The 26,985-nt window shown below is 43.8% G+C and overlaps 1 protein-coding gene across 1 annotated transcript; it reads left to right on the top strand.

The window, feature by feature from the left end:
• Window positions 1-396: 396 nt before the first annotated feature.
• LOC139421697 (NLR family CARD domain-containing protein 3-like) lies at window positions 397-15,968 on the top strand. The gene is made up of 11 exons (XM_071172804.1): window positions 397-524; window positions 5,674-5,790; window positions 6,096-6,180; window positions 6,310-6,538; window positions 8,388-10,185; window positions 10,522-10,695; window positions 13,261-13,551; window positions 13,975-14,021; window positions 14,423-14,589; window positions 14,622-15,020; window positions 15,061-15,968. Exons 1-10 carry the CDS (start codon window positions 397-399, stop codon window positions 14,997-14,999), a joined length of 3,414 nt encoding a protein of 1,137 aa, XP_071028905.1. The 3' UTR covers window positions 15,000-15,020; window positions 15,061-15,968.
• The last annotated feature ends 11,017 nt before the right edge of the window (window positions 15,969-26,985 follow it).

Below are 26,985 nucleotides of genomic sequence, written 5' to 3' on the forward strand. Positions count from 1 at the left end.
CTACCTTAACAAACAGTGACTTATTATTATTATTATTATTATTGTTGCTGTACTGTCTAGAACTACCTTAACAAACAGTGACTTATTATTATTATTATTATTATTATTGTTGCTGTACTGTCTATAACTACCTTAACAAACAGTGACTTATTATTATTGACAGTTACCATGGAGATGAAATGTCACAACTACGTTTTCATGTGATTGCATTAAATCATCTGATTGTTTCTGTGTCTGTTAATAAATGTTTTATAAGAGAAAATTAATAAATGATAACAATTGACATTAAATAATTACTGTGTTAACCACAAACAATATTTTGGATCTCTGTTTAGGGGTCAGTGCTCTAAAATGAGTTTCTCTGGGGAGAGAAAGGAGGTGGGCCCTGCCTCGAAAATGAGTGTCTCTGGGGAGAGAGAGGAGGGGGGCCCTGCCTCTAAAATGAGTTTCTCTGGGGAGAGAGAGGAGGGGGGCCCTGCCTCTAAAATGAGTTTCTCTGGGGAACATGACACCAAAGCTAAGAGGTGAGATGACCATTTTTGATATCATTATCATTATTTTGAGTTTATTTCCAAAATGCATCACATTTGTTTTTTAATCAGAAATGGTTGCTATGGGTACCTTCAATATTACTGTTCTCAGATTTTTAACTAATAGATTTTAGATGGGTATATATATATATATATATATACTCACGTAGCTATCTTAATTAAGATGAAAGCACTTACTGTAAATCACTCTGGATAAGAGCATCTGTTAAATCAGGAGGTACTGCAGGGGTTCTCAATCCGGGGTCTGTGGAGGTACTGCAGGGGTTCTCAATCCGGGGTCTGTGGAGGTACTGCAGGGGTTCTCAATCCGGGGTCTGTGGAGGTACTGCAGGGGTTCTCAATCCGGGGTCTGTGGAGGTACTGCAGGGGTTCTCAATCCGGGGTCTGTGGAGGTACTCCAGGGGTTCCACGGCACTGTACTCGTTGCAATGTTAGACATTTGATAGAATTTTCACGACACGACCACTTTGCCTACTCTTAATTATTGCCTAATATAATGGAATGTAATTTTTTTTAACCAATTCTTATCGTTGTTACAAGCAGAATTTTGACAATATTACCGTTATATCAACACACTCTGCACACCCGTTTAACAACTCTAAATAGCTTTGGCATAGTAGGCATTAAGTCCCTTGCCAATAATGTTGCCTACAATGTTCATTTTCATCAAACACATATTTTGCCTTCAATTTCCCAATTTAGGATCATTTTTTAACTATGTTTTATGAGGCAAGTCAGTTAAGAACAAATTCTTATTCGCCCTCAACTGCCCAATTTGAAAATAAGGTTCCTTCTAGAACCAAAAAGGCTTCTATCACTTCCTTAATATATGGAACCACTAAAACATTATATATATTTTTTGGGTTCAGTGAAGAAGAACCTCTAGAGTTCTGATCAACGGAAGGTTAATGTTTAGAGGATGTGAATGAAGCAGCCTTCCAGTCATCAGATCACTTCTGGTGAAGGTTAATGTTTAGAGGATGTGAATGAAGCAGCCTTCCAGTCATCAGATCACTTCTGGTGAAGATTAATGTTCAGAGGATGTGAACCCAGCAGCCTTCCAGTCATCTGATCACTTCTGGTGGTTTTTTTCCCGGTCCGGGATTTGAACCAGCCTCCTTTTGGCCACAGCACCAACTCCTTAGCTGCTGGGCGAAAACCTGAGTTAATCTGCCAAAATGAAGACAAAATGCTATGCAGATATAAATGGTATGACTTATTGTAATTATTATACATAAATCATTGCCAAAAGCACAAGACATACTGTTGCATGTAGGTCTATATTATTAATGTATTGATCATATCAAATATCAAACATTATTTTTAACTACTACAAAGCAATTACATGTGGCTCAGGAACCACTGACTCACTGCATTATTCTATAGTATTATCAAGACACCTGCTGTTAACTCTTAACTACTTAGGACACCTGCTGTTAACTCTTAACTACTTAGGACACCTGCTGTTAACTCTTAACTACTTAGGACACCTGCTGTTAACTCTTAACTACTTAGGACACCTGCTGTTAACTCTTAACTACTTAGGACACCTGCTGTTAACTCTTAACTACTTAGGACACCTGCTGTTAACTCTTAACTACTTAGGACACCTGCTGTTAACTCTTAACTACTTAGGACACCTGCTGTTAACTCTTAACTACTTAGGACAGCTCACCAGGTGTCCTAAATATCTGCCGACTAGGTGGGACTAGAGACTTCATGCATAGCTTTAATTTATACCCATATTTTTAAAATGTCTTTATTCTCAGAATTTATAGGACCAATTTTCTATTCTGAGACGCTTTGAGAATGTGCCTAGATGCAAAATATTGTTTTTAAAAAACTATGATTATTTGTTTTACATAAATAATAAAAAGCTCGATATTACCCACTGTAGCAGGTCTAGCTCATTGATTTGTAGATCTGACGCAGTTGCTACCTCAGATTATGAGCCAAGCAGGTGTCGTGAATGAGTTATGTAGTACCCACAGAAGGCCACAGGGAGGAGCAAGAGACCTATAAACCCATACTGTTTTTTACCTTAAAAACCCTGAAAATAACAATCAATCAAATGTATTTATAAAGCCCTTTTTACATCAGCATCTAACCCTACGTATTACCTATTTTAGCATGAACATTAACCCTAATTATTTTAGAAACGGTTTTAGTAATAATATTATGTTAGTAAATACCATTATAGTACTAAATATCACTGAATATTTTGTTAATCAAAACCTGTCTCAGCATTTTGCTGTTTTTGTTTTGTTATTTTATTATATTTATTATTGCAAGGCAGAACACTTGATCAACAAGCCACATGTGTTTTATTTTTCAAATGTGGTTTGAACTGGGTGACCTGGTAACCTCTATGTGAAAGTGCAGCAACTGGAATGGGATAGGTAGGGCAGGTTTGAGATCTAAGGAATTAATGAGAAAAATATACTTTATTTCTCAGCTGCCTCACCAATATCTGTATGTGAATTAATAACTTTTAATTGCTAAATATTTATTGAAAATATAGAGCCAAATGGTGGTGTATCCAGGGAGAAAACTATCGTGGTGAAATGTCGTTTGTGTTCTTATGCTGCCATCTACTGCAATTAGAAGTTTTGCAACTTCAAGTTTTTTATAAGACAACATTTGAGAGTGAGGCAGATGAATAGCATTTTGTGGGATAAAACATTATTATTTGTTATTATATTAAACAAACACAACATTCCCTCCCTGTGTGTGTGTGTTTGTGTGCACTCCCTGTATGAGGAGACGTATTCTCTTTCCTGATTGCCTACTCACTTTTACCCCGAACTACATGTACATATTACCTCAATTACCTCAACTACCTGGTACCCTGCACATTGACTCAGTACTGGTAGTCCTTATAGTCTCATTATTACCTCAACTACCTGGTACCCTGCACATTGACTCAGTACTGGTAGTCCTTATAGTCTCATTATTACCTCAACTACCTGGTACCCTGCACATTGACTCAGTACTACTGGTACTCCTTATAGTCTCATTATTACCTCAACTACCTGGTACCCTGCACATTGACTCAGTACTGGTACTCCTTATAGTCTCATTATTACCTCAACTACCTGGTACCCTGCACATTGAATCAGTACTGGTACTCCTTATAGTCTCATTATTAACTCAACTACCTGGTACCCTGCACATTGACTCAGTACTGGTACTCCTTATAGTCTCATTATTACCTCAACTACCTGGTACCCTGCACATTGACTCAGTACTGGTACTCCTTATAGTCTCTTTATTACCTCAACTACCTGGTACCCTGCACATTGACTCAGTACTGGTACTCCTTATAGCCTCATTATTACCTCAACTACCTGGTACCCTGCACATTGACTCAGTACTGGTACTCCTTATAGTCTCTTTATTACCTCAACTACCTGGTACCCTGCACATTGACTCAGTACTGGTACTCCTTATAGTCTCTTTATTACCTCAACTACCTGGTACCCTGCACATTGACTCAGTACTGGTACTCCTTATAGTCTCTTTATTACCTCAACTACCTGGTACCCTGCACATTGACTCAGTACTGGTACTCCTTATAGCCTCATTATTACCTCAACTACCTGGTACCCTGCACATTGACTCAGTACTGGTTATCCTTATAGTGTCATTATTACCTCAACTACCTGGTACCCTGCACATTGACTCAGTACTGGTACTCCTTATAGTCTCATTATTACCTCAACTACCTGGTACCCTGCACATTGACTCAGTACGGGTACTCCTACGGTAAGCTAGCTAGCTACTCTACCAGCAGCATCCTAGTTATCCTAGCTAGTCGGTACAGCTAGGTAAGCTAGCTAGCTACTCTACCAGCAGCATCCTAGTTATCCTAGCTAGACGGTACAGCTCGGTAAGTTAGCTAGCTACTCTACCAGCAGCATCCTAGTTATCCTAGCTAGTCGGTACAGCTCGGTAAGTTAGCTAGCTACTCTACCAGCAGCATCCTAGTTATCCTAGCTAGTCGGTACAGCTTGGTAAGCTAGCTAGCTACTCTACCAGCAGCATCCTAGTTATCCTAGCTAGTCGGTACAGCTCGGTAAGCTAGCTAGCTACTCTACCAGCAGCATCCTAGTTATCCTAGCTAGTCGGTACAGCTAGGTAAGCTAGCTAGCTACTCTACCAGCAGCATCCTAGTTATCCTAGCTAGTCGGTACAGCTTGGTAAGCTAGCTAGCTACTCTACCAGCAGCATCCTAGTTATCCTAGCTAGTCGGTACAGCTCGGTAAGCTAGCTAGCTACTCTACCAGCAGCATCCTAGTTATCCTAGCTAGTCGGTACAGCTCGGTAAGCTAGCTAGCTACTCTACCAGCAGCATCCTAGTTATCCTAGCTAGTCGGTACAGCTCGGTAATCTAGCTAGCTACTCTACCAGCAGCATCCTAGTTATCCTAGCTAGTCGGTACAGCTCGGTAATCTAGCTAGCTACTCTACCAGCAGCATCCTAGTTACCATAGCTACCACTACATCATCACCGGCTGTCTGCATTTCTTGTGGACCGATGGAGCTCCCCGGTTGTTTCTTCCACCTGTTAAATCCCAGTGAGGCTTCTCCCTCTCTCGTTGACGGATGCTGGCTACCTCTGTCCGGTTATCCTCTCTTCACTAGATGGACGGTAACTTTAGTGTTTAACCCCTCTGTGTCTAATGACCAAACTTTTGAATATTATTTTCAGGGCGCCTCAATAGCAGGTATTGAACCCCGGGTAAATAATCACTAGTCAGAACCTCAACCTCAGTATACATTCATTATAAAAATCATCTTAATATCTGATATTGTGAGTAAACACCCTCGAGAGTGCGTCTTCCAGCCCTCTAATAAATTACATAATTCAACCCTCCCGGTTAGTAAATTTACCTCAACATGCCCCCGGAGAAGGCAGAGTAACGACACCAGCCTTTTAGCGGGGCTGACAGACTGACTACAACGCTCGCGACGCTAAATTAATTTCGTCATTAAAAATGACACACTGCTCGCGCGTTAACTAACGTCTGGAAGTCAGTTCTATTTGTGAAACTCTTCTTATGTTTCCCCATCTGAGCTCAGAGTAGATGAGAGATGTAATGTTTGTCTCTGTTGTGTTGAAGACCAATCAAGCAGGAGAGACCAGCCTCCCCTGTTCCCAGCTGTGTTTCCATGAAGAGTGACTGGTCTATGGTTCAACCTATAAACTTTAGAAAGGGAGACTTTTCTACTGAACAAAGGTAAGAAGAACTCATGGGTCCTGGTCAGTGAGTTAAACAACACTGTCTCTAGTCATTTCTCCTCTCCCATTTTCCCATTTATTGTTGTTGTTTTCATAATCCATAGGCTAATCATTTTGTCCATTTTCATAGTCCTAAAACAATATTAAACAAACACAACATTCCCTCTGTGTGTGTGTGTGTGTGTGTGTGTGTGTGTGTGTGTGTGTGTGTGTGTGTGTGTGTGTGTGTGTGTGTGTGTGTGTGTGTGTGTGTGTGTGTGTACTCCCTGGATGAGGAGATGTAATCTCATGTTTTGTCCACAGAAACCAACAGGAGAGATCAGAGTCAGAGATTCTCAGTGGTCAGTCTTCCCAGAGTCATCAAACAGACCTGGCCTCCATATTCAGTGTATGTGGTCCTGTTATGTACATTTGTTTTTGTTTACCTCAAGTAAAGTTGATCTGTCAATAATTCATTAATGTGTTAATGAGAAAGCATTTATTCTCTTGCTTAACTTATTTACTTTATTTATTTCAGATGCTTGAACAGAAAATTATGACATTTGTGAAGAACGAGCTGAAGATGTTCAAGAGGATTCTTAGTCCAGAACTCCCAGAAGGCTTTGAGAGTCAGAAGCAGGATAAGGAAGTGGTGGATGCTGAAGATGAGCAGCAGGAGAGCAGTGCCAGAGAGGGGGCTCTGAAGATCACACTGCACGTCCTGAGGAAAATGAACCAGAAGGAGCTTGCTGACACACTGGAGAAATGTAAGATCTGTCTGCCTCATGTTGAATGCTGTTTAATAACATTTAAAAGCTGTAGCTAAAGTACAGCTAAAGTAGCTGTGTAACTCAATGATATTGTAGCAGCCTTAACACTGTAATTTTTCTGAGTAAATAACTCACGGACACTAGAGAAGCTTTAACCAAGTTGAATTCTTCCCAAGGGGTCGGTACAGCTGTTATTCAGACAACAAAACATCTGACACAAGCACTGATATTTAACCCTTTCTCCTAGGCTGAGTCTCCTCCTCCGCAGCCGAACAGCCAATGTATCTATGTTGCTATACAAACCTTAGTGATATCTGTTCTTCCTCACTTCATCTGACCCCCCTCCATCACTAATCCATGGCTCTCTCCCCCTATCAAATCCTGCCACATGTAATCACTTCCCTGCACCAACACATTCCAAGCTTAGTACACTATATACCTTCCTCCTATACCCATTACCTTCTGGTGTATACCCTCCACTATATACCTTCCTCCTACAGATACCCATTACCTTCTGGTGTAGACCCTCCACTATATACCTTCCTCCTATAACCATTAACTTCTGGTGTAGACCCTCCAATATATACCTTCCTCCTATACCCATTAACTTCTGGTGTAGACCCTCTAAAGTCCATCTACCAAGGGACTAGTGACTGGTTGGCTGCTTTTAGGAGGACTACCAAGGGGCTAGTGACTGGTTGGCTACTTTTAGGAGGACTACCAAGGGGCTAGTGACTGGTTGGAGGACTACCAAGGGGCTAGTGACTGGTTGACTGCTTTTAGGAGGACTACCAAGGGACTAGTGACTGGTTGGAGGACTACCAAGGGGCGAGTGACTGGTTGGAGGACTACCAAGGGACTAGTGACTGGTTGGAGGACTACCAAGGGACTAGTGACTGGTTGGAGGACTACTAAGGGACTAGTGACTGGTTGGAGGACTACCAAGGGGCGAGTGACTGGTTGGAGGACTACCAAGGGACTAGTGACTGGTTGGAGGACTACCAAGGGACTAGTGACTGGTTGGAGGACTACCAAGGGACTAGTGACTGGTTGGAGGACTACCAAGGGACTAGTGACTGGTTGGAGGACTACCAAGGGACTAGTGACTGGTTGGAGGACTACCAAGGGGCTAGTGATTGGTTGGAGGACTACCAAGGGACTAGTGACTGGTTGGAGGACTACCAAGTGACTAGTGACTGGTTGGAGGACTATCAAGGGGCTAGTGACTGGTTGGAGGACTACCAAGGGGCTAGTGACTGGTTGGAGGACTACCAAGGGACTAGTGACTGGTTGGCTGCTTTTAGGAGGACCTCATTGACATGAATAAGTATATTTCATAGTCTCAAAACAACACCTAGTGACCTCATCAAGTAGCGGCAGGGATGTGTTGTGTTGATTCATTGAGCGAGAGAGAGAGAGAGAGAGAGAATTTATAATATAATCAGTCACACCAGTCTGACACACTGGAGAAATGTAAGATCTGTCTGCCTCATGTTGAATGCTGTTTTATAACGTTTAAAAGCTGTAGCTAAAGTACAGCTAAAGTAGCTGTGTAACTCAATGATATTGTAGCAGCCTTAACACAACACCTAGTGACCTCATCAAGTAGCAGCAGGGATGTGTTGTGGTGATTCATTTAGAGAGAGAGAGACATTAATAATACCGTCAATAATACCAATAATAATATAATCAGTCACACCAGTCTGTAATGCATTATGAAAACATTTACACATTTATACAGTCAGTTTAGAGAAGAAATTATTATAATTTACAACTTTATAACCGTCCTACAATACCGTAGGCATTAAAACAGACATAATATTAATATCCTCTGTGTTATTTCTTCATTCAGATGATCTTGCTGTGATTTGCCAACGTGAACTCAAATCTAATCTAAAGAAGAAGTTTCAATGTGTATTTGAGGGGATCGCTAAACAAGGAAACCCAACACTTCTCAATAAGATCTACACAGAGCTCTACATCACAGAGGGTGGAACAGGAGAGGTCAATAATGAACATGAGCTGAGACAGATTGAGACAACAACCAGGAAACAAGCAAGACCAGAGACTGCAATCAAATGTAACGACATCTTCAAACCCTTAACTGGACAAGACAAACGTATCAGAACTGTGCTGACAAAGGGAGTTGCTGGCATTGGAAAAACAGTCTCTGTGCAGAAGTTCATTCTGGACTGGGCTGAAGGAAAAGCAAATCAGGATGTCCAATTTGTATTTTCATTCCCTTTTCGGGAGCTGAATTTGATGAAAAAGGACAAACACACTTTCATTGAACTTCTCAATCACTTCTCAATGGAAACCAAACAATCAGGAATCTCCAACTACGACAAGTACAAAGTTCTGTTCATATTTGATGGTCTGGATGAGTGCCGACTGCCCCTAGACTTCCAGAAGAACAAGATCTGTTGGGACGTCACAGAGTCAACCTCAGTGGATGTTCTGCTGACAAATCTCATCAAGGGAAATCTCCTTCCCTCTGCTCTCCTCTGGATAACTACCCGACCTGCAGCAGCCAATAAGATCCCTTCAGGGTGTGTTGACCAGGTGACAGAGGTACGAGGGTTCAATGACCCACAGAAGGAGGAGTACTTCAGGAAGAGATTCAGTGATGAGGACCTGGCCAGCAGAATCATCTCACACATAAAGACATCAAGGAGCCTCCACATCATGTGCCACATTCCAGTCTTCTGTTGGATTTCTGCAACAGTCCTTGAACACATGCTGAAACATAAGAGAGAAGAGATGCCCAAGACTCTGACTGAGATGTACACACACCTTGTGGTGTTTCATACCAAACAGAAGAATGAAAAGTATCTTGGGAAAGAAGAGACAGGTCCACACTGGAATAAAGAGAGCATTCTGTCACTGGGAAAACTGGCTTTTCAACAGCTTGTGAAAGGCAATCTGATTTTCTATGAAGAAGACCTGAAAGAGGCTGGAATTGATGTCAATGAAGCCTCACTGTACTCAGGATTGTGCACACAGCTCTTTAAAGAGGAATGTGTGCTGTACCAGGACAAGGTGTACTGCTTTGTTCATCTGAGCATTCAGGAGTTTCTGGCTGCTGTATATGTGTTTCTCTCATTCATCATCAACAATAGGAATGTAATAGACAAACTGCAATCAACGTCCAGGAACCTTTTTGCGAGGATCAAACAAAGGCGTAAAGTTACTTTCTACAAGAGTGCTGTGGATAAAGCCTTACAAAGTGAGACGGGAAACTTGGACCTTTTCCTCCGCTTCCTTCTGGGCCTCTCACTGGAGTCCAATCAGAAGTACTTACAAGGTCTACTGACAAAGACAAGAAGCAGCTCACAGAGCCATGAAGAAACAGTCAAGTACATCAAGGAGAAGATCAGGGAGAATCCCTCTCCAGAGAGGAGCATCAATCTTTTCCACTGTCTGAATGAACTGAATGACCATTCTCTAGTGGAGGAGATCCAAAGATACCTGAGATCAGGAAGTCTCTCAAAACCCTACCTGTCACCTGCACAGTGGTCAGCTCTGGTCTTTGTGTTGCTGACTTCAGAAAAGGAGCTGGATGTGTTTGACCTGAAGAAATACTCCAGATCAGAGGAAGGTCTTCTGAGGCTGCTGCCAGTGGTCAAAGCCTCCAGAGCTGCTCTGTGAGTAAATAAAATGACATATAAGAACTAATCATCAGGAAGAAATATTCAGTTTAGAGAAAAATATGTATTATAATATGTATATAATATGTATATAATGAATCAATGCATTTATGTTTACATAAATATGTATATAATATTATATTGAAAAACATATTGAATAAATGCATTGATTTTCACATTAGTATAACAATATGACCATACGATTCTAGGAGACGGAAGATGAATCTATATGTTGTTTGGGAGAATAAACCAAATGCATCTGCCTTTGTCCTTCTACACTACTGGTGTTAATTTAACAGTGTGTTTGTGAAGTCATGATGATCTCCTTGTCAGGCTGTCAGGCTGTGGAGTCACAGAGGAAGGCTGTGCTTCTCTGGTCTCAGCTCTGGAGTCAAACCCCTCACACCTGAGAGAGCTGGATCTGAGTAACAATGACCTGAAGGATTCAGGAGTGAAGCTGCTCTCTGCTGGACTGGGGAATCCCCACTGTAAACTGGAGACTCTGAGGTCAGTATTATCAGATATGAAAGCACTTTATGTATGTAGTTCTCCCATTTGAAAAGTCGTAATTATTTGGTTATATTCACTTATAGTGTATTAACGTAGTCATAAGTTTAGTATTTGGTCCCATATTCCATGCCTGCAGTGATTACATCAAGCTTGTGATTCTACTAACTTGTTGAATTAATTTGCAGTTTGTCTTGGTTGTGTTTTAGATGTTTTCCTGATAGAAACTGAATGGTGAATAATGTCCTGTCATTTTGGAGTCACTTCACTTGTATTGTCAGTAAGAATAGAAGATGTTTCTGAACACTTCTACATTCATGTGGATGCTACCATGATGATGAATAATCAGGAATGAATCGAGAATAATGAGAAAGTTACATAGGCACAAAGATTATACCCCCTCTGTTATTGGTAATGGTGAGAGGTTAGCATGTTTTGTTGTAGTCTCTGTTATTGGTAATGGTGAGAGGTTAGTATGTTTTGTTGTAGCCTCTGTTATTGGTAATGGTGAGAGGTTAGCATGTTTTGTTGTAGTCTGTTATTGGTAATGGTGAGAGGTTAACATGTTTTGTTGTAGCCTCTGTTATTGGTAATGGTGAGAGGTTAGCATGTTTTGTTGTAGCCTCTGTTATTGGTAATGGTGAGAGGTTAGTATGTTTTGTTGTATCCTCTGTTATTGGTAATGGTGAGAGGTTAGCATGTTTTGTTGTAGCCTCTGTTATTGGTAATGGTGAGAGGTTAGCATGTTTTGTTGTAGTCTCTGTTATTGGTAATGGTGAGAGGTTAGTATGTTTTGTTGTAGCCTCTGTTATTGGTAATGGTGAGAGGTTAGCATGTTTTGTTGTAGCCTCTGTTATTGGTAATGGTGAGAGGTTAGCATGTTTTGTTGTAGTCTCTGTTATTGGTAATGGTGAGAGGTTAGTATGTTTTGTTGTAGCCTCTGTTATTGGTAATGGTGAGAGGTTAGCATGTTTTGTTGTAGTCTGTTATTGGTAATGGTGAGAGGTTAACATGTTTTGTTGTAGCCTCTGTTATTGGTAATGGTGAGAGGTTAGCATGTTTTGTTGTAGCCTCTGTTATTAGTAATGGTGAGAGGTTAGTATGTTTTGTTGTAGTCTCTGTTATTGGTAATGGTGAGAGGTTAGCATGTTTTGTTGTAGCCTCTGTTATTGGTAATGGTGAGAGGTTAGCATGTTTTGTTGTAGCCTCTGTTATTAGTAATGGTGAGAGGTTAGCATGTTTTGTTGTAGTCTCTGTTATTGGTAATGGTGAGAGGTTAGTATGTTTTGTTGTAGCCTCTGTTATTGGTAATGGTGAGAGGTAAGCATGTTTTGTTGTAGTCTCTGTTATTGGTAATGGTGAGAGGTTAGCATGTTTTGTTGTAGTCTCTGTTATTGGTAATGGTGAGAGGTTAGCATGTTTTGTTGTAGCCTCTGTTATTGGTAATGATGAGAGGTTAGCATGTTTTGTTGTAGTCGCTGTTACTGGTCATGGTGAGAGGTTAGCATGTTTTGTTGTAGTCTCTGTTATTGGTAATGGTAAGAGGTTAGTATGTTTTGTTGTAGCCTCTGTTATTGGTAATGGTGAGAGGTTAGTATGTTTTGTTGTAGCCTCTGTTATTGGTAATGGTGAGAGGTTAGTATGTTTTGTTGTAGCCTCTGTTATTGGTAATGGTGAGAGGTTAGCATGTTTTGTTGTAGCCTCTGTTACTGGTAATGGTGAGAGGTTAGCATGTTTTGTTGTAGCCTCTGTTATTGGTAATGGTGAGAGGTTAGTATGTTTTGTTGTAGCCTCTGTTATTGGTAATGGTGAGAGGTTAGCATGTTTTGTTGTAGCCTCTGTTACTGGTAATGGTGAGAGGTTAGCATGTTTTGCTGTAGCCTCTGTTATTGGTAATGGTGAGAGGTTAGCATGTTTTGTTGTAGCCTCTGTTATTGGTAATGGTGAGAGGTTAGCATGTTTTGTTGTAGCCTCTGTTATTGGTAATGGTGAGAGGTTAGCATGTTTTGTTGTAGCCTCTGTTATTGGTAATGGTGAGAGGTTAGCATGTTTTGTTGTAGTCTCTGTTATTGGTAATGGTGAGAGGTTAGCATGTTTTGTTGTAGCCTCTGTTATTGGTAATGGTGAGAGGTTAGCATGTTTTGTTGTAGCCTCTGTTATTGGTAATGGTGAGAGGTTAGCATGTTCTGTTGTAGCCTCTGTTATTGGTAATGGTGAGAGGTTAGCATGTTTTGTTGTAGCCTCTGTTATTAGTAATGGTGAGAGGTTAGCATGTTCTGTTGTAGTCTCTGTTATTGGTAATGGTGAGAGGTTAGCATGTTCTGTTGTAGTCTCTGTTATTGGTAATGGTGAGAGGTTAGTATGTTCTGTTGCAGCCTCTGTAACTCTCACAATTTTTCATGGGTCAGTCTGCTCAAATATTTGTACATTTTTCTCTCTACTACGCACTTAGATTTTGTCAATAATGATACATGAATATCTGAATATGTTGAAAAAAATATACTGTCACTATTTTCACCACCAAAGAATATCAGTGTGATTTTAATATGATGTGACTCTTTGCAGGCTGTCAGGCTGTCTAGTCACAGAGGAAGGCTGTGCTTCTCTGGTCTCAGCTCTGAGGTCAAACCCCTCACACCTGAGAGAGCTGGACCTGAGTAACAATGACCTGAAGGATTCAGGAGTGAAGCTGCTCTCTGCTGGACTGGGGAATCCCCACTGTAAACTGGAGACTCTGAGGTCAAACCCCTCACACCTTAGAGAGCTGGACCTGAGCTACAATCACCCAGGAGACTCAGGAGTCAGACTGCTCTCTGCTAGACTGGAGGATCCACACTGCAGACTGGAGAAACTCAAGTATGTAGAGGGTTTATGTCAATGTTCATATCAGACATGTTTGATTTATCAGGCTAGTTAAGACAAACATTCTGACCAACACTTGGACAAAGTTATATGCTGTCTGTGTGTCCAGTATGTGTCCAGTGTGTGTGTGTGTGTGTGTATGTGTGTATGTGTGTGTGTGTGTGTGTGTGTGTGTTTCCAGTGCTTCTGTCCAGTGTCTGTGCCCAGTGTGTGTGACACTGGACACACACACACTGGACACACACTGGACACATACACACACACACACTGGACACACACACTGGACACACACACACACACAGACAACCATTCTTAGTTATTTGCTGACCGTGTGTGTGTGTGTGTGTGTGTGTGTGTGTGTGTGTGAGTTCAGGTGTATCCCTCAATGACTGTCTGTTCTTCTGCTTACCGCTACAGTGTGGAACATGGTGGAGAGAACAGAATGAAACCTGGACTTAGAAAATGTGAGTGTTGACTGCTGTGAAGAATATGACTAAGAATAAGTCTTAATTCAAGTTAAGTCAAAGTCAAAGACCACCATCATTACTGACTTGGTCATATTAAATATCACCTGTAGTTCTACAGAAGCAGAAATCAGGGACACCAAAGTTTACAAAGAGTTGCGTTGACAGTGTGTGTGTGTGTGTGTGTGTGTGTGTGTGTGTGTGTGTGTAATTAATGTGAATAAGTGTGTTTTATATTACCATACAGTATAACATATGATCATTCAACAAGTCTCAAGTTACCTTAACTTCTCCTTTTGATACCTAGAAACATCTACATTAAATGAATTAGTGAAAAGTGAGTTAACATTCGAATGTGAATGATGATGATTTCTAATATTGTGTCTGGTTTCATCCATCAGATGTCTGTGATCTCACACTGGACCTAAACACAGTAAACAGACTCCTCTCTCTGTCTGAGGGGAACAGAAAGGTGACATGTAGGACAGAGGAGCAGCCGTATCCTGATCACCCAGAGAGATTTGAGGTCTGGAAACAGGTGCTGTGTAGACACACATATCAGCCCCCAGTATCCCACTCCACTCTACCTCCCAGTAACAGCGCCCAGTCAGACGCTGTTACTGGGAGGTAGAGTGGAGTGGGATACTGGGGGCTGATATAGGAGTGACATATAAAGGAATCAGCAGGAGAGGAGGGGGTAACGACTGTTGTCTTGGATACAATGACAAGTCCTGGAGTTTGATCTGCTCTGACAACAGTTACTCTGCCTGTCACAATAAGGATTCCACTACCATAGACGTCCCCTCCTCCAGCTCCCACAGAGTAGGAGTGTATCTGGACTGGCCAGCCGGAACTCTGTCCTTCTATAGAGCCTCCTCTGACACACTGACCCACCTGATCACATTCACCTCCACATTCACTGAGCCCCTCTATCCAGGGTTTGGGCTTTGTTATGAAGACTCCTCAGTGTCCCTGTAAATAATAAAATAATAACCTGACACACACACACACACACACACTGGAAACACACAAACATTGGACACGCACCCACACACACACTGGACCGACACACACACACTGGACACACTCACATAAACACACACTGGAAACACACACACACACTGGACACACACACACACACACACTGGACAAACACACACACACTGGGCAAAGACACACACACTGGGCAAAGACACACACAGGACACACACACACACTGGACACACACTGGACACACACACACACACACACACACACACTGGGCAAAGACTCACACAGGACACACACACTGGACTCACAGACACACACAGAACACACACACACACACACTGGACACACACTCACACACACACTGGTCACACACTGGACACACACACACACTGGACACACACACACTGAACACACTGGACTCACAAACACACACACACACTGAACCAAAAACACACACACACACACTGGAAAAACACACACTCACACACACACACACACGCTGGACACAAACACACACACACTGAACACACACACACACACTGGACACACACACACACGCTGGACACAAACACACACACACTGGACAAACACACACGCACTGAACACACAATGGACACACACACACTGAACACACACACTGGACAAACACACACACACAGACTGGACACAAACACACACACACGCTGGACACACACACACACACACACTGAACACACACACACTGGACAAACACACACACACACACACACACACACAATTGGACTCACAAACACACTGGACAAACACACACACTGGACAAACACAAACACAAACACACACACACACACACACACACACACACGACAAACAAAAATACACACACACACTGAACACACACACACGCTAGACACACACACACACACACTGGACACACACACACACTGAACACACACACACACACACTGAACACACACACACACACACACACACACACACACACACTGGACACACACACACTAAACACATACACACACACACATACTGGACAAAAACACACACACACACACACACTGGACAAACACACACACACTCACACCCACTGGACAAACAAAATCACACACACACACACACACACACTGGACACACAAACACACACTGGACACACACACACACACTGGACTCACACACACACACCGGACAAACACACACACGCTGGACAAACACACACACTGGACTCAGAAACACACACACACACACTGGACACACACACACACACACTGGACACACACACACACACACACACACACACACACACACACACTGGACAAACAAACACACACTGGACACACACACACACACACACACACACACACACACACACACACACACACACACACACTGGACAAACAAACACACACTGGACAAACACACACACACACACACACACACACACACACACACACACACACACACACAGGACACACACACTGGACAAACAAACACACACTGGACAAACACACACACACACACACACACACACACACACACACACACACACACATGAGCGTCTTCCTATAATTGTGACCTTGACCCAGGACCTCTTACAATAACATGTATTTTATGTTGAATAACAAATTGTACAATTATATATAATTATATCTGGACATACTCTCCATAGTTGTACAAGTATACAAGGATATATTGTACTTTTCATAATAAAACGTCCTTGAAACAAGAAAAGGCCTGTTAATTGTGAAAACAGTTTGTTTATTGATTTAACGTTTCCTCTGTCAGGTTGATGTTAACCTGCGACTGGTTGAAACAAGAAAAGGCTGTTAATTGTGAAAACAGTTTGTTTATTGATTTAACGTTTCCTCTGTCAGGTTGATGTTAACCTGCGACTGGTTGAAACAAGAAAAGCCTGTTAATTGTGAAAACAGTTTGTTTATTGATTTAACGTTTCCTCTGTCAGGTTGATGTTAACCTGCGACTGGTTGAAACAAGAAAAGGCTGTTAATTGTGAAAACAGTTTGTTTATTGATTTAACGTTTCCTCTGTCAGGTTGATGTTAACCTGCGACTGGTTGAAACAAGAAAAGCCTGTTAATTGTGAAAACAGTTTGTTTATTGATTTAACGTTTCCTCTGTCAGGTTGATGTTAACCTGCGACTGGTTGAAACAAGAAAAGGCTGTTAATTGTGAAAACAGTTTGTTTATTGATTTAACGTTTCCTCTGTCAGGTTGATGTTGACCTGCGACTGGTTGAAACATGGAACAAATATGAAATGAAATACAAAACAATTAAATATGTGGAATAGAATTAAACAAATTGTACAATTAGTACAACAGAGTGTTGTAATGAAGGGTTACAATAGCAACAGAGTGTTGTAATGCAGGGTTACTATAGCAACAGTGTTGTGATGCAGGTTCACTAAGGCAACAGAGTGTTGTAATGCAGGGTCACTATAGCAACATAGTGTTGTAATGCAGGTTCACTATAGCAACAGAGTTCTCTCTGCTCTCTCTGTTCTCTGCTCTCTTTCTGCTAGCTCTCTTCTCTCAACTCTCTCTCCCTCTGCTCTCTCTCTGTTCTCTGCTCGCTCTCTCTGCTCTCTCTGCTCTCTCACTCTCTGCTCTCTCTCTCACTCTCTGATCTCACTCTCTGCTCTCTCTGCTCTATCTGCTCTCTCAGCCTGCTCTCTGCTCTCTCTCTGTTCTCTGCTCTCTGCTCTCTCTTTGTTCTCTGCTCTCTCTCTCTCTGCTCTCTCACTCTTTGCACTCTTACTCTTTCTTTGCTTTCTCAGCCTGCTCTCTCTCTCTCTGCTCCCTCTCTCTCCCACACTCTGCTCTCTCTCTCTCCCACACTCTGCTCTCTCTCTCTCCCACACACTCTGCTCTCTCTCTCTCCCACACTCTCTGCTCTCTCTCTCTCCCACACTCTCTGCTCTCTCTCTCCCACACACTCTGCTCTCTCTCTCTGCTCTCTCCCACACACACTCTGCTCTCTCTCTGCTCTCACTCTGCTCTCTCTCTCCCACACTCTGCTCTCTCTCTCCCACACTCTGCTCTCTCTCTCTCCCACACTTTCTGCTCTCTCTCTCCCACACACTGCTCTCTCTCTCTCCCACACTTTCTGCGCTCTCTCTCTCCCACACTTTCTGCTCTCTCTCTCTCCCACACTTTCTGCTCTCTCTCTCTCACACTTTCTGCTCTCTCTCTCTCCCACACTTTCTGCTCTCTCTCTCTCTCACACTTTCTGCTCTCTCTCTCTCACACACTCTGCTCTCTCTATCTCTCACTTTCTCTATCTTAATAGAGTGTGTATATATATATATATATATATATATATATATATATATATATATATATATATATATATATATATATATATATTTCTTAACGGGTGCAGTTTGGACAATCACCACTTGATGGCAGTGTTAAACCAGAAGTGATGAAAACAACATCACTGCATCAAGAGAGAGAGAGAGAGAGAGAGAGTCTAATATACTGATATACAGTAACATTCAGAAAGTATTCAGACCCCTTGACTTTTTACACATTTTGTCACGTCACAGCCTTATTCTAAAATGTATTAAATGTGTTTTTCCCCTCATCAATCTACACACAATAACCCAGAATTACAAAGCAAAAACGGTTCACTTTATGTGTGAACATTTTTATTTAAAAAAAACTTAGATATCACAGAGGGAGAGGGAGAGTAGAGAGTCAGAACAGAGGGAAAGAGAGAGAGAGAGGGAGGGTAGAGAGTCAGAACAGAGGGAAAGAGAGAGAGAGGGAGGGTAGAGAGTCAGAACAGAGGGAAAGAGAGAGAGCGGGAGAGTAGAGAGTCAGAACAGAGGGAAAGAGAGAGAGAGGGAGAGTAGAGAGTCAGAACAGAGGGAAAGAGAGAGGGAGGGTAGAGAGTCAGAACAGAGGGAAAGAGAGAGAGAGGGAGAGTAGAGAGTCAGAACAGAGGGAAAGAGAGAGAGAGGGAGGGTAGAGAGTCAGAACAGAGGGAAAGAGGGAGAGAGGGAGGGTAGAGAGTCAGAACAGAGGGAAAGAGAGAGAGAGGGAGAGTAGAGAGTCAGAACAGAGGGAAAGAGAGAGAGAGGGAGGGTAGAGAGTCAGAACAGAGGGAAAGAGAGAGAGAGGGAGAGTAGAGAGTCAGAACAGAGGGAAAGAGAGAGAGAGGGAGGGTAGAGAGTCAGAACAGAGGGAAAGAGAGAGAGAGGGAGGGTAGAGAGTCAGAACAGAGGGAAAGAGAGAGAGGGAGAATAGAGAGTCAGAACAGAGGGAAAGAGAGAGAGAGAGGGAGGGTAGAGAGTCAGAACAGAGGGAAAGAGAGAGAGGGAGAGTAGAGAGTCAGAACAGAGGGAAAGAGAGAGAGGGAGAGTAGAGAGTCAAAACAGAGGGGAAGAGAGAGAGAGGGGGAGAGTAGAGAGTCAGAACAGAGGGAAAGAGAGAGAGGGAGAGTAGAGAGTCAAAACAGAGGGGAAGAGAGAGAGAGGGGGAGAGTAGAGAGTCAGAACAGAGGGAAAGAGAGAGAGGGAGAGTAGAGAGTCAAAACAGAGGGGAAGAGAGAGAGAGGGGGAGAGTAGAGAGTCAGAACAGAGGGAAAGAGAGAGATAGGGAGAGTAGAGAGTCAAAACAGAGGGGAAGAGAGAGAGAGGGGGAGAGTAGAGAGTCAGAACAGAGGGAAAGAGAGAGAGAGGGAGGGTAGAGAGTCAGAACAGAGGGAAAGAGAGAGAGAGGGAGAATAGAGAGACAGAACAGAGGGAAAGAGAGAGAGAGAGGGAGGGTAGAGAGTCAGAACAGAGGGAATGAGAGAGAGGGGGAGAATAGAGAGTCAGAACAGAGAGAGAGAGGGAGGGTAGAGAGTCAGAACAGAGGGAAAGAGAGAGAGGGAGAGTAGAGTCAGAACAGAGGGAAAGAGAGAGAGAGGGAGGGTAGAGAGTCAGAACAAGGGGAAAGAGAGAGAGAGGGAGAGTAGAGAGTCAGAACAGAGGGAAAGAGAGAGAGAGGGAGGGTAGAGAGTCAGAACAGAGGGAAAGAGAGTGAGAGGGAGGGTAGAGAGTCAGAACAGAGGGAAAGAGAGAGAGAGGGAGAGTAGAGAGTCAAAACAGAGGGGAAGAGAGAGAGAGGGGGAGAGTAGAGATTCAGAACAGAGGGAAAGAGAGAGAGGGAGAGTAGAGAGTCAAAACAGAAGGGAAGAGAGAGAGAGGGGGAGAGTAGAGAGTCAGAACAGAGGGAAAGAGAGAGAGGGAGAGTAGAGAGTCAAAACAGAGGGGAGGAGAGAGAGAGGGGGAGAGTAGAGAGTCAGAACAGAGGGAAAGAGAGAGAGGGAGAGTAGAGAGTCAAAACAGAGGGGAAGAGAGAGAGAGGGGAGAGTAGAGAGTCAGAACAGAGGGAAAGAGAGAGATAGGGAGAGTAGAGAGTCAAAACAGAGGGGAAGAGAGAGAGAGGGGGAGAGTAGAGAGTCAGAACAGAGGGAAAGAGAGAGAGAGGGAGGGTAGAGAGTCAGAACAGAGGGAAAGAGAGAGAGGGGGAGGGTAGAGAGTCAGAACAGAGGGAAAGAGGGAGAGAGGGAGGGTAGAGAGTCAGAACAGAGGGAAAGAGAGAGAGAGGGAGGGTAGAGAGTCAGAACAGAGGGAAAGAGGGAGAGGGAGGGTAGAGAGTCAGAACAGAGGGAAAGAGAGAGAGAGGGAGGGTAGAGAGTCAGAACAGAGGGAAAGAGAGAGGGAGGGTAGAGAGTCAGAGAGAGGGAGGGTAGAGAGGGAGGGTAGAGAGTCAGAGAGAGGGAGGGTAGAGAGCCAGAACAGAGCGAAAGAGAGAGAGAGGGAGGGTAGAGAGTCAGAACAGATGGAAAGAGCAAGAGAGGGAGGGTAGAGAGTCAGAACAGAGGGAAAGAGAGAGAGAGGGAGGGTAGAGAGTCAGAACAGAGGGAAAGAGAGAGAGAGGAGGGTAGAGAGTCAGAACAGATGGAAAGAGAGAGAGAGGGAGAGTAGAGAGTCAGAACATAGGAGAAGAGAGAGAGAGGGAGAGTAGAGAGTCAGAACAGAGGGGAAGAGAGAGAGTGAGAGTAGAGAGTCAGAACAGAGGGAAAGAGAGAGAGGGAGAGTAGAGAGTCAGAACAGAGGGAAAGAGAGAGAGAGGGAGGGTAGAGAGTCAGAACAGAGGGAAAGAGAGAGAGAGGGATGGTAGAGAGTCAGAACAGAGGGAAAGAGAGAGAGAGGGGGAGGGTAGAGAGTCAGAACAGAGGGAAAGAGAGATAGGGAGGGTAGAGAGTCAGAACAGAGGGAAAGAGAGAGAGAGGGAGGGTAGAGAGTCAGAACAGAGGGAAAGAGATAGAGAGGGAGGGTAGAGAGTCAGAACAGACGGAAAGAGAGAGAGAGGGAGGGTAGAGAGTCAGAACAGAGGGAAAGAGAGAGAGGGAGAGTAGAGAGTCAAAACAGAAGGGAAGAGAGAGAGAGGGGGAGAGTAGAGAGTCAGAACAGAGGGAAAGAGAGAGAGGGAGAGTAGAGAGTCAAAACAGAGGGGAAGAGAGAGAGAGGGAGGGTAGAGAGTCAGAACAGAGGGAAAGAGAGAGAGAGGGATGGTAGAGAGTCAGAACAGAGGGAAAGAGAGAGAGAGGGGGAGGGTAGAGAGTCAGAACAGAGGGAAAGAGAGATAGGGAGGGTAGAGAGTCAGAACAGAGGGGAAGAGAGAGAGTGAGAGTAGAGAGTCAGAACAGAGGGAAAGAGAGAGAGGGAGAGTAGAGAGTCAGAACAGAGGGAAAGAGAGAGAGAGGGAGGGTAGAGAGTCAGAACAGAGGGAAAGAGAGAGAGAGGGATGGTAGAGAGTCAGAACAGGGAAAGAGAGAGAGAGGGGGAGGGTAGAGAGTCAGAACAGAGGGAAAGAGAGATAGGGAGGGTAGAGAGTCAGAACAGAGGGAAAGAGAGAGAGAGGGAGGGTAGAGAGTCAGAACAGAGGGAAAGAGAGAGAGAGGGAGGGTAGAGAGTCAGAACAGAGGGAAAGAGAGAGAGAGGGAGGGTAGAGAGTCAGAACAGAGGGAAAGAGAGAGAGGGAGGGTAGAGAGTCAGAGATAGGGAGGGTAGAGATTTAGAACAGAGCGAAAGAGAGAGAGAGGGAGGGTAGAGAGTCAGAACAGATGGAAGGAGAGAGAGAGGGAGGGTAGAGAGTCAGAACAGATGGAAAGAGCGAGAGATGGAGGGTAGAGAGTCAGAACAGAGGGAAAGAGAGAGAGAGAGAGGGTAGAGAGTCAGAACAGAGGGAAAGAGAGAGAGAGAGGGAGGGGAGAGAGTCAGAACAGAGGGAAAGAGAGAGAGAGGGAGGGAGGGAGGGAGGGGAGAGAGTCAGAACAGAGGGAAGAGCGAGAGAGGGAATGGAGAGACTCAGAACAGAGGGAAAGAGAGAGAGAGGATGTGTGGTAATTGGGGGCCTTTGAGCCCTGATGGGCTGGGTGACAACAGTGACTCTCTGAGAGGTTACTGTTGCTGTGGAGGGAGAGCAAGAGAGAGAGAGAGAGAAGGAGGGAGAGATTAGTCAGCAGAAATGATTCAGGACGACGGTCTCTTAATTTCTCTTTCCCCACTGAGGAAGATAAAGGAGACAGACAGACAGACGGACGGACGGACGGACGGACGGACGGGCGTACGAGGGGTAGGTAATCAAATCAAAATCAAATCAAATTTATTTGTCACATACACATGGTTAGCAGATGTTAATGCGAGTGTAGCGAAATGCTTGTGCTTCTAGTTCCGACAGTGCAGTAATAACCAACAAGTAATCTAACTAACAATTCCAAAACTACTGTCTTGTACACAGTGTGAGGGGATAAAGAATATGTACATAAGGATATATGAATGAGTGATGGTACAGAGCAGCATAGGCAGATACAGTAGATGGTATCGAGTACAGTATATACATATGAGATGAGTATGTAAACAAAGTGGCATAATTAAAGTGGCTAGTGATACATGTATTACATAAGGATACAGTCGATGATATAGAGTACAGTATATACGTATGCATATGAGATGAATAATGTAGGGTAAGTAACATTATATAAGGTAGCATTGTTTAAAGTGGCTGGTGATATATTTACATCATTTCCCATCAATTCCCATTATTAAAGTGGCTGGAGTTGAGTCGGTGTCAGTGTGTTGGCAGCAGCCACTCAATGTTAGTGGTGGCTGTTTAACAGTCTGATAGCCTTGAGATAGAAGCTGTTTTTCAGTCTCTCGGTACCAGCTTTGATGCACCTGTACTGACCTCGCCTTCTGGATGATAGCGGGGTGAACAGGCAGTGGCTCGGGTGGTTGATGTCCTTGATGATCTTTATGGCCTTCCTGTGACATCGGGTGGTGTAGGTGTCCTGGAGGGCAGGTAGTTTGCCCCCGGTGATGCGTTGTGCAGACCTCACTACCCTCTGGAGAGCCTTACGGTTGAGGGCGGAGCAGTTGCCGTACCAGGCGGTGATACAGCCCGCCAGGATGCTCTCGATTGTGCATCTGTAGAAGTTTGTGAGTGCTTTTGGTGACAAGCCGAATTTCTTCAGCCTCCTGAGGTTGAAGAGGCGCTGCTGCGCCTTCTTCACAATGCTGTCTGTGTGAGTGGACCAATTCAGTTTGTCTGTGATGTGTATGCCGAGGAACTTAAAACTTGCTACCCTCTCCACTACTGTTCCATCGATGTGGATAGGGGTGTGTTCCCTCTGCTGTTTCCTGAAGTCCACAATCATCTCCTTAGTTTTGTTGACGTTGAGTGTGAGGTTATTTTCCTGACACCACACTCCGAGGGCCCTCACCTCCTCCCTGTAGGCCGTCTCGTCGTTGTTGGTAATCAAGCCTACCACTGTTGTGTCGTCCGCAAACTTGATGATTGAGTTGGAGGCGTGCGTGGCCACGCAGTCGTGGGTGAACAGGGAGTACAGGAGAGGGCTCAGAACGCACCCTTGTGGGGCCCCAGTGTTGAGGATCAGCGGGGAGGAGATGTTGTTGCCTACCCTCACCACCTGGGGGCGGCCCGTCAGGAAGTCCAGTACCCAGTTGCACAGGGCGGGGTCGAGACCCAGGGTCTCGAGCTTGATGACGAGCTTGGAGGGTACTATGGTGTTGAATGCCGAGCTGTAGTCAATGAACAGCATTCTCACATAGGTATTCCTCTTGTCCAGATGGGTTAGGGCAGTGTGCAGTGTGGTTGAGATTGCATCGTCTGTGGACCTATTTGGGCGGTAAGCAAATTGGAGTGGGTCTAGGGTGTCAGGTAGGGTGGAGGTGATATGGTCCTTGACTAGTCTCTCAAAGCACTTCATGATGACGGAAGTGAGTGCTACGGGGCGGTAGTCGTTTAGCTCAGTTACCTTAGCTTTCTTGGGAACAGGAACAATGGTGGCCCTCTTGAAGCATGTGGGAACAGCAGACTGGTATAGGGATTGATTGAATATGTCCGTAAACACACCGGCCAGCTGGTCCGCGCATGCTCTGAGGGCGCGGCTGGGGATGCCGTCTGGGCCTGCAGCCTTGCGAGGGTTAACACGTTTAAATGTCTTACTCACCTCGGCTGCAGTGAAGGAGAGACCGCAAGTTTCCGTTGCAGGCCGTGTCAGTGGCACTGTATTGTCCTCAAAGCGGGCAAAAAAGTTATTTAGTCTGCCTGGGAGCAGGACATCCTGGTCCGTGACTGGGCTGGATTTCTTCCTGTAGTCCGTGATTGACTGTAGACCCTGCCACATGCCTCTTGTGTCTGAGCCGTTGAATTGAGATTCTACTTTGTCTCTGTACTGACGCTTAGCTTGTTTGATAGCCTTGCGGAGGGAATAGCTGCACTGTTTGTATTCGGTCATGTTACCAGACACCTTGCCCTGATTAAAAGCAGTGGTTCGCGCTTTCAGTTTCACACGAATGCTGCCATCAATCCACGGTTTCTGGTTAGGGAATGTTTTAATCGTTGTTCAGGAATTCCTCCCAAGGTGTCTATATTGATTTTAGTTCCCTTCTCATTAACTAGCTACTGACAGTGACCAGAGATGGCTAGATTGAGCTAGAGGTGTGTGTGTGTGTGTGTGTGTGTGTGTGTGTGTGTGTGTGTGTAAGCGTTTTTACATGTGTGTTTTTGTGAGAGAGATAACAGGACTTCCAATAAGAATGACACACACAGCTCTGATTCCATTTTCTGCTTTGTGTTTCAATGAGGTCTTAGTGGAATAGTGACTCTCTGAGAGATACGAGTTGCTGTGTAAACTTTTGTTATTGACCAAATACTTATTTCCACCATAATTTGCAAATAAATTAATTAAAAATGTGATTTTCTGGATTTTCTTTCCTCATTTTGTCTGTCATAGTTGAAGTGTACCTATGATGAAAACTACAGGCCTCTCTCATCTTTTTAAGTGGGAGAACTTGCACAATTGGTGGCTGACTAAATACTTTTTTGCCCCACTGTAGTTGGTCACGCCTGTGTTAACACAATGTGTTGTGATGATAGTTGGCCCAGCCTGTTGTGATGATAGTTGGCCCAGCCTGTTGTGATGATAGTTGGCCCAGCTTGTGTTAACACAATGTGTTGTGATGATAGTTGGCCAAGCCTGTTGTGATGATAGTTGGCCCAGCCTGTTGTGATGATAGTTGGCCCAGCCTGTTGTGATGATAGTTGGCCCAGCCTGTTGTGATGATAGTTGGCCCAGCCTGTTGTGATGATAGTTGGCCCAGCCTGTTGTGATGATAGTTGGCCAAGCCTGTTGTGATGATAGTTGGCCAAGCCTGTTGTGATGATAGTTGGCCCAGCCTGTTGTGATGATAGTTGGCCCAGCCTGTTGTGATGATAGTTGGCCCAGCCTGTTGTGATGATAGTTGGCCAAGCCTGTTGTGATGATAAGTTGGCCCAGCCTGTTGTGATGATAGTTGGCCCAGCCTGTTGTGATGATAGTTGGCCCAGCCTGTTGTGATGATAGTTGGCCAAGCCTGTTGTGATGATAAGTTGGCCCAGCCTGTTGTGATGATAGTTGGCCCAGCCTGTTGTGATGATAGTTGGCCAAGCCTTTGTTAACACAATGTGTTGTGATGATAGTTGGCCAAGCCTATGTTAACACAATGTGTTGGGCCTAATTATGAATGGTTAAGGTTTGGGATAGAGTTTAAACATTAAGTTTAGGGCCTCATTATGAATGGTTAAGGTTTGGGATAGAGTTTAAACATTAGGTTTAAGGCCTCATTATGAATGGTTAAGGTTTGGGATAGAGTTAAAACAGAACGTTTAGGGCCTCATTATGATTGTTTAAGGTTTGGGATAGAGTTTAAACATTAAGATTAGGGCCTCATTATGAATGGTTAAAACCTGTTGCGACGAGCAATCCCGTAACCGGGATCCTATTTATAGCCTCAAGCTCATTACCATAACGCAACGTTAACTATTCATGAAAATCGCAAATGAAATGAAAGAAATGTATTGGCTCTCAAGCTTAGCCTTTTGTTAACAACACTGTCATCTCAGATTTTCAAAATATGCTTTTCAACCATAGCTAAACAAGCATTTGTGTAAGAGTATTGATAGCCTAGCATAGCATTAAGCCTAGCATTCAGCATGCAACATTTTCACAAAAACAAGAAAAGCATTCAAATAAAATCATTTACATTTGAAGAACTTCAGATGTTTTCAATGAGACTCTCAGTTAGATAGCAAATGTTCAGTTTTTCCAAAAATATTATTTGTGTAGGACAAATCGCTCCGTTTTGTTCTTCACGTTTGGATAAGAAAAACCCAGAAAATTAAGTCATTACAATGCAAACTTTTTTCCAAATTAACTCCATAATATCGACAGAAACATGGCAAACGTTGTTTAGAATCAATCCATAAGGTGTTTTTACATATCTATCGATGATAAATCATTCGTGGCAGTTTAGTTTCTCCTCTGAAGAAATGGAACGTGCATGGACCTAGAGATTACGCAATAATTTCGACGCAGGACACCAGGCGGACACCTGGTAAATGTAGTCTCT

The sequence above is a fragment of the Oncorhynchus clarkii genome, chromosome 12 (genome assembly GCF_045791955.1).
Source record: "Oncorhynchus clarkii lewisi isolate Uvic-CL-2024 chromosome 12, UVic_Ocla_1.0, whole genome shotgun sequence".
Taxonomy (NCBI): Eukaryota; Metazoa; Chordata; class Actinopteri; order Salmoniformes; family Salmonidae; genus Oncorhynchus; species Oncorhynchus clarkii.

Bases quoted from the DNA above. Each gene is read 5' to 3' on its own strand.
- LOC139421697 (XM_071172804.1), top strand. From the start codon at position 397: ATGAGTGTCTCTGGGGAGAGAGAGGAGGGGGGCCCTGCCTCTAAAATG. The intron at 5,791-6,095 runs GTAAGAAGAACT...TTTTGTCCACAG, and splicing joins GACTTTTCTACTGAACAAAG to AAACCAACAGGAGAGATCAG. The intron at 13,552-13,974 runs GTATGTAGAGGG...TTACCGCTACAG, and splicing joins TGCAGACTGGAGAAACTCAA to TGTGGAACATGGTGGAGAGA.